We start from the raw sequence: 15,797 nt of genomic DNA on the forward strand, positions 1-15,797 counted from the left end.
ATTTCTACCAACAATGAACTACATGAACCGCACATTTAAATTAAACTAACATCAATTACTTGCCACATCTGATCCAATTTATACTGCTTGTCGGAAATTGACCTACTCAAGTGCTTCATAATGGATCAATTGCTTCAACAGATGCAGGTAGAAACATAAATCTAAATCCTGGTCTCTCCCCTAAAACTCTAAGGTTACTGTTTGTCAAGCCCTCCTGATTATGGCTTCTTGTTTTCCATTTGCTTGATTGGATTATTTGCATAAGAGCAAATGTAGGCAGTTGTGGACATGAAAAACAGATCATTCTAAGATGCATTAGAAATGATTCAGCAAAAATTAGCTGGAGTTGCCTTGAAAAGAAAGGCAACTCAGTATATGGAAGTCTCATGGATTCATGTCAAATAAACTACAATTTACTCTAAAGATCACAAGTTATATGCTATTTAACAATTGATTTTATGCCTTTCTTGCAGAAATTTCATTGATTTCAATTTACAAAGTGAACCAATAAACAGACAATGATTTCTTTTTAACTTTCTACAGAAATTGAATATTTTATTATGTTATTACTCACACCCACATTAGTAAATTAAAATCCAGTCATTGCCCATTTTAATCTGTAAGTAGGTATCATATTTATCAATAGCATAGCTCATTCTAGTTAAACTGTTTAATATGATGACATGTTTCAGCCTTTATTCCACACTAAAGATTTGGTTGTACACACTTTCTTTGCTATTTATTTCTTTACAACCATATCAGTCACTAAGCTTGAAAAGTTTACATTTGCTTTAATGTTAAGATATAATGAATGCTACACACGGCAGTGAAGTCGGATGGTACTGGCCTAATTCAAAAAAGCATTGGTGACCTAGCTGTGAAGTTTTTAAGGAACTGCAAGTTCTTCTAAAATAGTTTCATTTCCAACAACTTTTCCTATATTTACTGACAAAATGTTTTGCGCTAATAGTCATTGGATCTCCAGACCATTTAGGAATTTAAAAGTTAATGCTGCATTTCAAATTGGACCCAGAAATGAACTGGAACTGAAATCAGAAAGGACTGTCATAATATGAACACCTAGATAGTCCCTATCAACACCCCTCTGGCTTACCTTTGATCAGCTGATTTCTATTTTAGAGGTAGCATCACTACATATAATTTATGACAAAATGTAAAATCAAGCCTTCAAATCACCCCCAAACTCCAGACAGTTTGCATTAAGGAAACAATAAATATATTCATATTATAATAAATAACAGAACACCATAAGCAACTTTAATGAGTAAAAAAAATCTGTGCTAGATTCTATACTCCAAATGCCCTATAAGAAACGTGCTTGTGAAGTTATTTCTGACAGAAGTGTGAGGAATCTATGAATTTTAAGAGCAATAGATTCCAAAGGGAAGGGATTCTCACAGATAGTGGTACTGTCATTTCTGTGCTGATTATACATGGTGGGGGATTCATAGCATCTCCTCACAGGCATAATCAATGGGAAGAGTAGACAATACATTTCAATAATGGCTAACTGAAGTATAAGGATTGTAGATTGCTATGGTTAAAACCTATATGATCATAATTAGTATTTCAATTTAAGATGATAAAAAAGCTTTGTTCTATATGAGGTTCTTAAAAATGTTGTACCCAAAAGAACATTTACAAACAATTTAGTGAATTAATCTATTGACATAATTTATAAGGTGCCTTGTCTTCTCATTCAGCTAAATAGACAGTATCTCCACCTTATCTAGTTTAAGTCTCAATTATATTTCTCTTCAGCAATTAATATTGATAGAGAACATCTACTCCCTCACTTGAATTTGACAAAAATGAGAACTGTGTTATCTATATTGGTGACAACTCTCCCCTCATCTCAAAACAAAACAAAAAAACACCTCTTCTCCTAGTGGTTTAAAATTGATCTGCACAGCTTAGGCAGTAAATGTGTAGGAGATGGCCAGGCTGAGCCTGAGGGGAGGGGTCAAATGCATCATAAGTCACGAGTTCCTATATATTTGCAAGAGATCTAAGTCCAGCTCACCTTGAATGCCTTTCTTATCTCCCACTCATTTCCCTTGAACATTAGTTGGTCAGATTCTTGTAGAGAGCTTAAGCTTGCAATAAATATTTATACTCATTTGAACTGCCTGAATCTCCTGATTTCCCCAGAGTGGGACAAAATATAATAAAACAAATTTGCAAAAATAATAGGAATATCAGTCCTTGAGAAATCAGCAAACAGGACTTAGAATATATTTTAATGTGGTTAGGATATTATAGCATATTAATCTTGAAATCATATCAAAGTTCACCTCAAATTCATTTTACCTAACATAATCAAGCAGTTATTTTGAGATGATTTTTGCTGCTTTTTAATTTCGCAAGACTTCAGATATCTTTTCTGTAATAACCAACCATTTTCTTCCTTCTTCTGTGATTGAAACCCACATTTAATCAAGCCATCACCACCATCAGAGTCACTCCCCCTTCTATTTGTTAAGATAGGGCTGGTAGCTGAATAAGTCTGAAACATTTCCACAAAGCTTCCCTTCTCTTGTTGCCCAACAAGATCAATTGTAAAGACAATATGGCAGGAAGCAAGGAGTGCTTTTCCTGATGATCACTGTCTAATGAGTTTGGAGGAAATGGTGCTTGTGTGAGTTTTTCCTATGGAAAACATTTACAAACAATTAATCTATTTAATTAAGCCACATGATGGATAAGTGTGATTTCTGTGGAAGAAATGAAGGACTGAAAACAAACTCCACAAAAAGTAGAGCTGATGACCATGGTGGAATGAAGAGCCAGCTCTTTGATAATTCCTCTCTGGACAAGGAGGGGATTTGAGATCACTGATGAGTGCTCCAGACAGCTGCTTCTCAATGGAAAACTTTATAATAGTGGTGTCCAGTGGATTTAGAGCTCCAGGAGATAAGGGAATAAGCTTTGAAAAGATGCTAAGTTCACATATTTTTTTTTCGAATCACTTGCATAAATAGCTTGTTAAGTTTTCTTTTTTTATTAAAAAAAATAAGAATGTGAATGTGGAAAAGGAAAAAAAATAACAAATTAATTCTTTTTTCACATTGTTCTCTAGGAACTCCTTTAAAGCTAACTTTTAAAAACATATGGAATATTGCCTGTTAGCTGGGGTCTCGGATCTAAATAGTAAATTGATGATATGTTACAAGTCAAAGGAGAAGTTATGGTAGCTGCTTCTTCTTCCCTAAAACATCAACAAAATCTGCATACTTTTCTGGCAAAAAATGAAGTTCAGAGAATAGTGTGAGAAGGAGAAAATGAAAAGGGTCAAATGCCTACAAACAGTGTCATTGACATTTTGGAGAGGAAAACAAACTGCTTATTGTTTCCAGTGAATATTAGGATTACTGTGTTTCCCTGAAAATAAGACCTACCCCAAAATAAACCCTAGCTTGATTTTTGTGGGTGGGCCTAATATAAGCCCTACTTCAAAAGTAAGCCCTAGCTTTGGGTCGAGGCACATGCCTAAAAATTAAGCTAGGGCAAGGGTGGGGGAGTAGAGCTACCCCAGGTGCCCTGTACCTGCTTACCGTTGTAGCCAGACCTCCTATGCACCAACACCTGCCTCTCCTCCCTGCCCACATCTTCTGTGGCTGCTCGCCGCCAGGGGCAATGAGCGCAAGTGGTGATCAGCAGTCGCAGAAGAAGTGGGCTAGCTGAATGGGGCTGTTGGTGCCACCACTGAGAAGTGACACCATGGAAAAGACATCCCCCCAAAATAAGTCCTGGTGCCTCCTTTGGAGGCAAAATGAAACATAAGACTGGGTCTTATTTTTCGGGAAATACCATATATGTCTGAAGTCAGTCTACCCAAGCATAATTGGGACATGGAAGGAATCAAGACTTTAGGGTTGTTTATACTCAATTCCAGAGGAGTCATATGATACAGTACAGAAGCTGAATTGAGAGGTCTTCTGCTCTCGATTCATCCCCACCTGCATAGGCTTTTCCAATAGTTGTGAAGCTAAGCCATATGGATGCAGCATAGTCACAACTATGAAATTAGCATTCATCCAAGAGTCCAAGTGAACCAAGAGTTCAATCTGAAAGCTTACAGAGGTGCAAAGGCTAATAGATATATTGTCTGGTTGCAGTTGCAATTGCCTAGTATGGGGTGTTCAAGTTCCCTTTAATTATCCAAGGACTCCCTGCGGAGTTCTTGGAAGGGGAAAATGCAAAATTTCCTTGAAGGCAAAGTTTTAGAGTGGTCTGACGATTTTCTCACAAGGTCATACATGCAGTACTTCTAGCTGTCTCTGAGCAAGAAAGCTACATGCCTTAGTGTACAACATTAAAAACATAATCTAAAGTCTCCATTTTTTTTATTTTTCCATTGTAAAGAGAGCTCTCTTATTGCTCTAATTTGCATGGATTCTACGTCATTGGAATCCAAGGAGGCAATGGGGAGGGGTGATGAATAGATGCAAAACTTCTGTGCCTCAATTCTTCAAAACTGCTATCAGTTATCATGAAAAGCTGAAAGGACTCTTCCAGATCTTGCCTGTCTTACCAATTCATCTTTTATTTCATTGGAAAGTCCTTCCTGAAATTGGTCAAGCAGAGAAAAATCATTCCAAGACATAAAACTGGAAATCAATCATGTAGTCATAAATTCAGTAAGTTCCTCTTGTCAGCTGTCAGATCTCCCAATTTGCAGTTGCTATTCTGGTTGAATAAAATCAAATGCAGCTCTAAATCTTTGCATAAAATTGTGATAGCTATCTAAATTGGTATCATTATTATCAATGAGTGGAAGTACCCATCTGGCTACTTTTTCTTTAAGTAGGTTTAGAACAAACACAGCTTTGATCCAACGTGCAAGAAATTCTGCTGACCTAGCCACAAAAAACAATTCAAACCCTATTGTGAAAATGAGGAATTTATCTTTTCTCTGCCCACCCACCTCCATCATCTCTGATAAACTACCAGGAGAACAGAACAGAACAGAACAGAACAGAACAGAACAAGACTGGCTGCAGAGCAACTTGTAGAGCTGTCCCAGATAATGTAAGCTTTGTCCAAAGTGCTGCATTGTAAGGTATGTTATTTTTGTGGCTACCTGATGTTAATGTTGAAATAATTATTCAGCCGCTTGTTCTGCAGACAGTGGTGTCTCGAGGTTGTGTCTCGAAGTTGTGTCACCATATTCTAAGTCTAGAAGTCCTTTTTAACAAGAAAGTAGGGAGGCTTTCAAAATTGATATAAGCCCTCTAAGTTTGGCAAAATAACCAAACAGGAGTATCTAGGAATATGAGAATTTACTGTAATATGGTTGTGTTATTAGAACAGAATGCTGAAAGTCCATCAAAACTCCTATCTACATTAACCTGTACATAACAAAGCAGACTTGTTTTATATTTTTTTCTATCGTATTTACTTCTTTCTCAGAAGTAGGATATTTCTGTAATGCCTCGTCATTGTCCTCCCGTTTTCCTTGAGTCAAACCCCCATTCCATCAAACAGAGTAATATCTTCCTTGTTATTGCCATGAGAAACTACCATCTATAAATGCTTAGAGCAAAATAAGTGCTGTATTAACAACTTAACATCCCAATCTACAAAATCCATCCAGATAGATAAAACGTCTGATGATATTAAAGACTGCTTAAAGATGTAAACGGAGTCACTTTATCCCCCAGTTCCTGTATTAATAAACTCTATCCTCTGACATTATTCTAGTAAACATCACTCCAAAGGTTTTTTAAAACATATTCTTTAATTGCTTTTAAAATAATGACATAAAATGAGAAAACATACAAAAATAAAAATATATGTATTGCCAAAGAAAAAGAAAAACATCACAGAATGTACTTGAATAATAATTACATTAGATGTCTATACATAGTTGTAACTATTTATAGTTAAAATGATATATTTTTTCTTTAATTGTTTTTTCCCCTTTTTTAATAAAAAATTCCTACTCTAAAACATAAAACTATAATGAAAGAATGGGAATCCTATGGACTCAGATAATATGAATTGTAGTTCCTGCAATTGTTAATATTGATCACACTGGCTGAGTCTGCTGATAGTTGTATTTCACTAACATCTGGAAGAATGCAGAACTTTATTCCTAATCTGCTTTATTTTAAAATATGTGGAATTAGCTGGCAATAACCCACTCAAAGATCTTTTTTTTTTTTTTAGGAAGTAGATGTACGCAATTGGTTTTTAGCTGTTGATGTCTTCAGATTATTGCTACCATCATCTAGGTTTGTGGTGGCAAAGCTATGGCATGGGTGCCAGAGGTGGCACTCAGAGCCCTCTCTGTGGGCACGCACACTGTCACCCCAGTCCTAGGCCTTCAGCTGGGTTTTATAAACCCTTTTTGCTTTAGGCCTCTGCTGCTGTGTGCAAAAAAAAGGTTCAATCAATCAGTCAATTTCAACTTATCAAAGGGGGGGGGAAGAGCTCGCAAAATTGGAATTGATTGATTGAACTTTTTAATCCCACTCAGTCTGCCGTTACCACTGCAGCCACTCCCACCCAATGGGCCTCACCCATTCAATTGGCCACACCCATCCAATGGGCCATGCCCACCCAGCACCCGACGATACATAAGTGGATTTTGGGTTGCAGTTTGGGCACTTGGTCACTAAAAGGTTCGCCATCACTGATCTAGGTGAAAGGTTTTTATGGGCAATGTGATTCTTGCAAGCAAAACATGCAGGACAGTTTCAGAATCACAACTTTGTCTGTGAAGCTAACATAATTTACCAGTTCTCAAGATGATGATTCAAATGTACAGCAAGTCTCTGCAGAATATTATATTGCTATCAATTTGTCCAGCCAGGTGTCAGTGACATTAACAATAAAATTGTGATTTTGAATCTATAAAAGTTACATGTTACTTAAGCATTTTTGAAGTAATAATATCAATTTTAGATAGGAGCTCTGTAAGAACACATCAAGGGGACACCTGGTGGGGGAAAGAGCTTTAGGTGTATAAAATAATAATCTCCAATTGTGTAATCCTACTCCTCAGAATAAAACATGCTGAGACTTACTCTTCAAAACAGATATGCACAAAATTATACTGTACATATCTTGCAGTTTAGACATGCTTCTAAATCTCACAGAGCACAAAAAAGTTCTACTACAATAGTTCCCTTCTTTCTAACACACACACACACACACACACACACACACACATAATCATCATGCACAGCACAGGTAGTGAAACTTCAGGGATCTTGTCAAAAAATAGCATAATATATAGATGAAATTTCAGGTGTTTCTTCATGATATAATTGACAACTAAATAATAATGATATTAAAATCTCACAATCAAGGAGGGATATTAACACCATTTATAATTTGTGAACAAAATATTGTGCAAAAGATTAAAGAAATGTGGTTCCCCCCAAAAAAGATTTCCAAAAGAAATATTTGATTTGTAAAACAGGAAACATTTAACCTCTCCAGAAAAGAAGTTAAACTAGAAATACATTTGTGTACAAAAGATACACAAATGCACACAAAACAATACAAGTTCTGGCATGCACCATGTCAGAACTTTATGAGAAATATTAAGCAATATAGTGAGAACTATTGAACATTGAAACAGCTTGCCTCCTGGAATTGTGGATGCAACTAAGTTTTCAAGAAAACCATTTGTCTGAGATGGGGCAGAAGGTTGGACTAGAAAACCTCCAATGTCCCTTCCAGCCCCATGATTCTATGATTCTAAATGGTATAAATAATAAACAAATAGTTCTATAGCAACATGTTTTGGAGCTAAAGCTAAAAATATATTGCAAATATTTAGAATCTGATAGTAATTCAGTTGTGCTTTCTTCTGAATTTATTATTCCACTCGCTGCTTTCTTGATGAAACAGAGTGAACCACAATATAGTTATTTAGTGTGTATATATCACTCCACATAAGGTTCCTCTATTGGCTCCAACTGTTAGCCTTATTTTTCAGCATTAAATCTGAATTTCCTTGCATGGTTGGTTTAAATGAGGTCATTACATTGCCATCCACGGTTTAATTAATATTTCTTTGCTTTCTCATTTCAATTAGTGAACAGTCAAACAGAGTGGCCCTGATCCTGATCTTATTTGCCAGCATAAAAAAGGGGAATGCTATCACTAAAGGTTTCAAGCAAGATATTAATCATATAAAACAGATAATTCAACTTTATCTGGGGTAAGAACTATTAGAAATCCTATGCAGGGATAGCCATTCTGAACAATTATTTTACAAATCTGTTTCATCAGATTTATATCAGTATAAATGGAAATGTCCTGTAGTAAATCAGGAACTAATTGCTGCAAATCTGATTCTTACATGTGGATCCAAAACCTGCTTGCTTGGAAGCATGTCGTATTGATTTAGGCAACCTGACAAATAAGTTCCTATGGGGCATTTACTGGCCTGCACTATAGAATTTTCTTGAGTATTTGACAAAACATATTAAAAAAGGAAAGATGAGGGCTTAATTGAAACAAAAGGCAATTTTGTATGCAGCAATTTGTATTTGATAGAGCATATCAATGTAAAGTATAGGCATATTTCATGAAATGTGAAGGATGTCAGATTTTATTTCAAAATATTAAGACAATGTGATTCTTTCCCCATCATCATAGCTTTTTTTTAGTAGTACTTGATATCTTTTAACAGCAATTTTATAATGGGATTCATTATCCAGAGAAATGGAGGTTTTCCCTCCACTGGATGTGTTCAAGCAAAGTTTGGATGGTCATAGTTTAGATTCCTGCACAGAGCAAAGAAAGAAATGATTTGAAGACCTAAATTTGTCCCTGTCACCTCTATCATTCCATGACTAAGAAAGTGCCTATTCTTTCTTCTAAGTCAAAGTTAATGAAACACGTCTCTATCAAATGTGTGTGTGTGTGTGTGTGTGTGTGTGTGTGTGTGTGTGTGTGAGAGAGAGAGAGAGAGAGAGAGAGAGAGAGAGAGAGAGAGAGAGAGAGAGAGAGAGGAATGTGTTAAAGCCAAACTGTACATCACATAGTTCAGGCAGGATAGGAATAGTGGCCTTGTTTTAATGTGTAAGTCTTTCCTCAATACTACATGTCAGAATCTTGGAAAGCAGGTCCCATAATCCCAGAACACCAGAAGCTATCAATAGTTACTCACAGAAGGAAAGTCGCTTTGCAAATCTTCAAAGACATTCTCATTCCAATGATTGTTCTTTGTGATCCAAATTTTGGCACTGAAAATAGGCTGCCAGGTAAAGTTAAACTGCAAATGTACTAGAAAACCAAAATTAAAAGTAAATGACAGATGAAAGGATAGTGAAGCTGTAATGCAATCTTTCATGCTTTCCCATTGTAGAAACAATGGGACAGACAATCACGTTTCACAATTCCATTCTCAAGAATGCTTGTGAAAGTGCTCTTTTTACATAATTTTTAACTTCTCAAAGAACTAATATATTTTACCTATTGCTTTATATAATACCAATATCTTGCCTTTTGCATAATTCAGACTCAAGTTATCCATTCATCAGCTGAGAAATGTCCCATGCTGAATATACCAAATATATAAATATAAATATACCAAATAAATATCTCCTGTACCACTTTTATAGTTGTTTTTTCCAAGGGAAAACATATTTTTAACAAAGAGGAAAGAGACACAAGGAGGAGATGGATGAAGCAGAGATGCAATTACTGAAAGTTGGGTGGCATACAATTATTATTATTATGTAGACAACAATGTAAAATTACAGCTGCCAGTTCTTTAGATGGTGTTGGCCTTCATATAAATTGAGTTCTTCTTAAAAATCCATGATATTGTAATGTATCAGTGTAGTATACAGTATGTGTGGATCCAAGCAGTATGGCCTTTTGTAATTGATGGATGGCAATCTGTCAATAAAAAGATTTTCTCCAAGATTTTTTGGTATAGCATCCAGTGGGCCAATAACCAGAGACCACCATGGCCAGTTTAGGCCATAAGCTTTCAACTTTTATTTTCAGATTTTGATACTTAGTGATCTTTTCCAATTCTTTATCTTCTATTCTACTATCCCCTGGTATTGCCACTTCAATTATCTACACTTTCTTCTTTTCAACCACAGTTAAGTCTCGTGTTTTGTGAACCACAAATTTTATCAATTTGTATTAGCAAATCCTACATTTTAACCTGCTCATTTTCAACTATCTCAATTCTATGTTCTCACCAATTTTTCATTTCTGACACATGATACTTTTTAAAGATATTCCAGGTGACTGTGTTATGTCATTGTTTATAAGAATGTGTATAATTTTCTTACATAAGCTGAGAATATGATCTATTGTTTCTTCTGCTTCTTTGCACTGGCTGCATTTTCTGGTCAAGCCTTCCATTTTTTTAATGTTCCAGTTGTAAGCCATTGCCAGGTTTTCCCTTTATCTCTTTTCCCCTTGAAATTTGTAGAAATTGTCCATGTAATGCTTTATCTTGCTAGCACCATGTTCTTATTTTTATTACATTATTTCAATATTCATGTTTTGCTTCCTATACTCTCAGTAACTTCCAATTTTTAACAATGTTTTTTCTTGGCTGTTTTCTACACAATCAGACAATGTATGTTTTTCTTCTTTGACAGTTTGACTTGAAGTAAACCTCTATTTCTATTTCTATAGGGCAGGTATAATCTATCAAAATCAGCACAGGGATTCAATGCATAATGAATACTCATCACTCTTCTTACTTTTCAGTCCAAACAGTTCAGCTCAGCTTGCATTCAATTAATAATTCCAACAGTGTATCCTATCCCAGGTATGGCCCAAGTATTGATGGTTTTGATGGTGTTTCCACAATGACTTTTATCTTTAAAAGTTTTCTCATTCTTTGGATGTATTCTTTACTAACAACCTTTTAAATTATCCATACTTTTGACTTATCCATCTATCCATCCATTATCCAATGTAAAATGCTCAGACTTGCAGGCTTCATCCTGATGAAACTTGATGGTTTGGCCATTTGGCATTTCAGTTCCATTACTATTCGTGATTTTACCTTGAATTGTTCAGAGAACAGCCTCTATTTATTTGGTAGGGAGCAGATAAGGAGGAAGAGTTAGTTTGGTGAAGTAGTTAAGGCACCAGGCTAGAAACAAGGAAGATATAAGTTCTAGTCCTTTAGGCACTAAGCCAGCTGGGTGACTTTGGGCCAGTTACTCTCTTTCAGCCCTAGAAAGAAGGCAATGGAAAACAAATTTTGAAAAAAAAACCTTGCCTACAAAATCAGAGGGAATAATCCAGGAAGTCACTAGAAGTTAGCACTGAACTGAGGACACATAAATACACACACACACACACACACACACACACACAGAGAGAGAGAGAGAGAGAGAGAGAGAGAGAGAGAGAGAGAGAGAGAGAGAGAGAGAGAGAGAGAGAGAGATGCTGTTAATGAAAGCTTTACTACTAAAAGAAGAAATGCATGTAAAAAAGTAAGTTTTCAAGCAATTGAACTTGAATTAAAGCTCCCCTTATTTAAGGTAATGATAGGGAGTAGTTTTTACTGCTTGACATGAATTCTGCTTGTAGTGAGGATTGCCTCCATCCCCACTGGCCTGGAGCAAATAAAAGTAGTAGAAAATGGTACACATATATTATAGGAACTCTACGGCAGCAGGAGACAAAAAAAAATCTAAGTTTCCTTCTCACATGAGATGGTACAGTTACCAACCTGCTTCCATTTACCATGTGTGAAAGAACAAGGTGATCAAGAACAAGCTATGCAGACTCTGTGTGTGTGGTAGCTAGGTTGGATCTTTGGTATGTACTTCAATGAGCAGCAAATCTCACTAGCATGAACTTTCCCCTTTACTGCTTCCATTCAGTTCCTGTCAATCCTAGTGTCATAGATATGGGACTATTTGCATCTTACTTTTTGTAGTCATAAGCAATTTTTTTCTTTTGTTAAATATCATAAACAGAAAATTTAACTTTTTTTTAAAAAAATGTTGTGCTATATTATACCTATTATTTTAGGACGAATAGTTACTTCCTGTTTGGTTCGCAGCTCTCCAGGACAGCTTACCCATGAGCCAGGGAGAATAAGTTTAATTTATCATTAGCAGTTTATGTGCCCTTTAATTGGAATCAATGTGCTAGCCTAGGCAAATTGTCTATGTAGCCTCCTCTGAAATATCTGCATACCTTAAATGGCATGATAGCTTGTTGAATGGGGGCAGACAATTTACATTCTACTGGTGTGTTATAAATAAATTATAAGAACAGATTAGAATTATGCATTTACGCCTACTAGTGAGTGTGAGATGCATAATTCACAAGTGGTGAACCCTTAAGAGACTCCTGAATTCCCCAATCACAAGCATGCTGATGAAGGTATATTTTTCAATTCCCACTGTTCTCTGCTTTTGTTATTTTCATACCTTCACTGGCTACTAAGTTAGGACATTCCTGATTATTTATTATCCATTAAGGCTGTTAGTTGAATAGTGTCTTTTTTTTAGATCAAGGTTGTTTTTTTAAAAAAGAAAAAAACTTTCAGTATCTCAATAGTTATATTCAATAGCCAAGATTGCAGAGTTGGAAGTAACATGTGAAACGGATTTGTTTCCAGGCTTTTTAAAAAATGGTTAATGTATTAAAAATGCATGCATGAATGATGCATATATCTATATAAGTTATATGCCATTCTGGATAAATATATTTAGAACAAGCCTACTGAAATTAATTAAATTCATATTGGTTGTAACTAACTTTCATTCTATTGATTTCATTGGACCTACTTTAAATAAGATTCCTAGATTTCAACTGCTATAAAATTATAAAGTTTCAAATGATTTTAATTTCAGACGAATGAAATATATTTCTTAATATTGGTGCTTTTCAGCATATGCATACATACATAAAAAATTTGTGCTCACCCCATGGGTGACATGTATCTTTCTCAATCTCAGATCCTCCGCCAGAGACTTGAGAATTTGAGAGTTCTGAGCAGTATCTCAGCTATTCCTAGCATTGCACTTTTCTGAACAAAGAGTTTTGAAGTTGTTCCTGGATCTGTTGAAGTCACTCTCCCAGTTTAGGAGTCGTAATCCCAAGTTCTCCTATCATTATGAGACACTTTGGCCTTTATTCTCCACACCCTCTCTAATTCCTCCTACAGACCCTGATATTTGTCTAGCTTCTCAAACTTCTTCTTGCTGATTTTGTTGTCACTTGGCATCTCTACATCTATCACAACCTCTGTCTTCTGGTCCTTGTCTACTACCACAATGTCCACTTTATTGGCCACCATCTGCCTGTCTACTTAGAAGTCCTACAGGAACTTATCCCCATTATTCTCCATAGTCTTCTGTGTAATCAAGAAAATCTTTCACCTAAATCAAAATATTAAAATATTAGATCATGTACCCCACCTATTTTAGCAAGAAAGTTACATTAAAAACTAGATGAATCTGCATTATATTTAATATCTTACTGAAAGCATTTTACTCTGGAAGAGATTCAAGAATGAGCTCAGTTGCAAGAGGTGATGGCTATAACTGATTTGAGTTATATGCCAAACTAACTGTATAGGTGAGTTTCACTTTTGCTGACTGTAATCCAGCATGGATTGTTACAGGAAAGGAAGAAGAATTTTAATCAACAAGATGGCTTGGGAATCTTTTTGTTTTGACAGCTGTGCTAGAATTGTAATTATTAATGTGAATTCTTCAGAATATTCCCCATGGCAGTCACCTTAAAGACATCAATTTCTTATAGATTTTTTCTATATTTTACAGCTTGTTTCCAACAATGAATTGGCACCCGTATTGGTAGACTGCCACATTGTAAACTTTCTAATAATAGTTCCTTTCCAACTTTACAGCTAACCCAGGTCTCACTGTTTTCTTTCAAAAATATTGATTGTTCATTTTTTCTCAATAGACGTCATATTTTATTGAAGACTGTTCAGCTCCAACTTCCTATTTGTAAGTTATACATAAGAGATCCCTAGTGCCCTGTAAGCTTGCTTGTTTTCTTGCAGACATTTCATTACCCAAAGTAGGATAATCAGTGCTAGTGATGTTACCTAGTTTGGGTAATGAAATGTTTGCAAGAAAATAAGCAAGCTCTGAGAGCACCAAGGACCCCTCATGTCAACCCTGAGCTACAAATATCCTCCTTTATTAGTTATACATAAGTTTATACCATAAGACTTCAGCTCTGCATAGATTCAGGCTCTTTGTGCCAATTAATTACGTAAGGAAAAATTACTATGTTATTTTGAATTAGCCGTATTGACTCTGGCCAATAACACAAGCAGAGTTGAAACATTTCATCCCTCAAAAAAGAAAATATAATTTAATGCTTAATAGAATTAAAGAAAATTGTTTGGATACACTAAAACCCGATGGTATGCTTTATCCTATTTATTTAGTTAAACTATTTTTGGTAAAAGGAAATTGAATACTATAATATATTCTGATATAAATTAAAAATTCTATTAATCTTTAGAATTATCTTTGATCAAAAATGTTTACAAATCAGTATTTCTATTGTAAAATGAAATTACTGCATTTTTAGAAGTTACTGGCAATCTTGATTTACTAAAAATGACAACTTTCAATTGCAAATGGACTAGGAAAATCAAGATTTATCAGGTATCATTAAGCCCTTATATTATGCTGCGCATTTTTATAACAACCTATTCAGAATGTCAATAGTATACTGCAGATGAGGAAACCAGAATTTGAAAACATTGCCAAATAATAATTTAGTGAATGCCATTCTCTGCTTGTCCAAGAAGCTTGTCCAAGGTGGAGAGAATGAAAAGGGTTTGGGAAATGTTTCAGAATTTAATCTCTCATCCTCATTCTTGCCCCACCCTTAATTGCTCTCTATAGTTGAAGTCTCCTGATGTCAAAGTGCCAGTTCTAAAAAAAACAATGGAGAAGTGGGGACCAGGGGAGCCATGGTCACAAGGTCTACTTTGGTGCTTCTGACTATACTGTTTATCTCCTATCTAAAAGAAAATCCCACTTATTTTTAACCAGACATGTATAGCATTGTGCTAAAAAACCTGAAATGTCTATATTGCTGATTTGGTTATTATTACAACCACATTCTTTCACAGAAGGAGAGAAATTTGAAAATATTATGTTTTTCTTAAAGTGTAAGCATTATACTCTAAATTTACTTGCTGCCAATCATGCCACAGGGAACTCTGCATAGAGAAGAAGCAAGATCCTCACTTGTGAGGAAGCCCAAGTGGCTGTGGGGACCCCAAGGAGCAGCAAGCGGAGCACGGAGTATCTCAGAGGGTGGAAGCAAGCCTTGAGAGACTGAGGCAGGTGGGCTTGTGCCTGCACTAGCCCGTCAGGGTGTTCCCCATCCCTTAGTCACTCCATGCTCCACTTAACAAAATAGCGGAGTTGGAAGGGACCTTGGAGGTCTTCTAGTCCTATCACCTATTCAGGTAGGAAACCTTATAGCATTTCAGACAAATGGTTGTCTAATCTCTTCCTAAAAACCTCCTCTGTTAACATTCATTGAACAATTGCATCGAGGAGAGCATGGATGAGGGGGTTGTCCAGTGATGTAATTCACTTAACTATCATCCTGACTTCTGACCGAAATGGGCAAGCTCCATCACAGTTGTAACTCAGGGACTAATTATGCTTGAAATCTTTCATTAGTGTTTAAATATCTTGCTGAAATCATCTGCTAAAATGGTTATTTCTCAAGATCCTAGTTAATCTTGTTGCAGATTCTAAACTCAAAATCATGGACACTTTTGAGAGGCTTTAATTATGGTCTGAAGCTAATGGGGTCAT

General features: G+C 35.7%; 1 protein-coding gene across 24 annotated transcripts in view; it reads right to left on the reverse strand.

Annotated features, from left to right (window-relative positions):
* USH2A (usherin) overlaps window positions 1-15,797 on the reverse strand; it is a 466,524-nt gene that overhangs the window by 242,895 nt on the left and 207,832 nt on the right. The window contains exon 33 of one of the 24 annotated variants that reach the window (XM_039336362.1): window positions 9,152-9,267. The exons of the other annotated variants lie outside the window; for them this stretch is intronic. Within the exon in view, the coding sequence (XP_039192296.1) occupies window positions 9,152-9,267 (116 nt within the window). The remainder of the gene's footprint in view (window positions 1-9,151; window positions 9,268-15,797) is intronic. 24 annotated transcript variants of the gene reach the window in all.

This window comes from Crotalus tigris, unplaced genomic scaffold (assembly GCF_016545835.1).
Source record: "Crotalus tigris isolate CLP2741 ecotype Arizona unplaced genomic scaffold, ASM1654583v1 scf7180000017546.9332058, whole genome shotgun sequence".
Taxonomy (NCBI): Eukaryota; Metazoa; Chordata; class Lepidosauria; order Squamata; family Viperidae; genus Crotalus; species Crotalus tigris.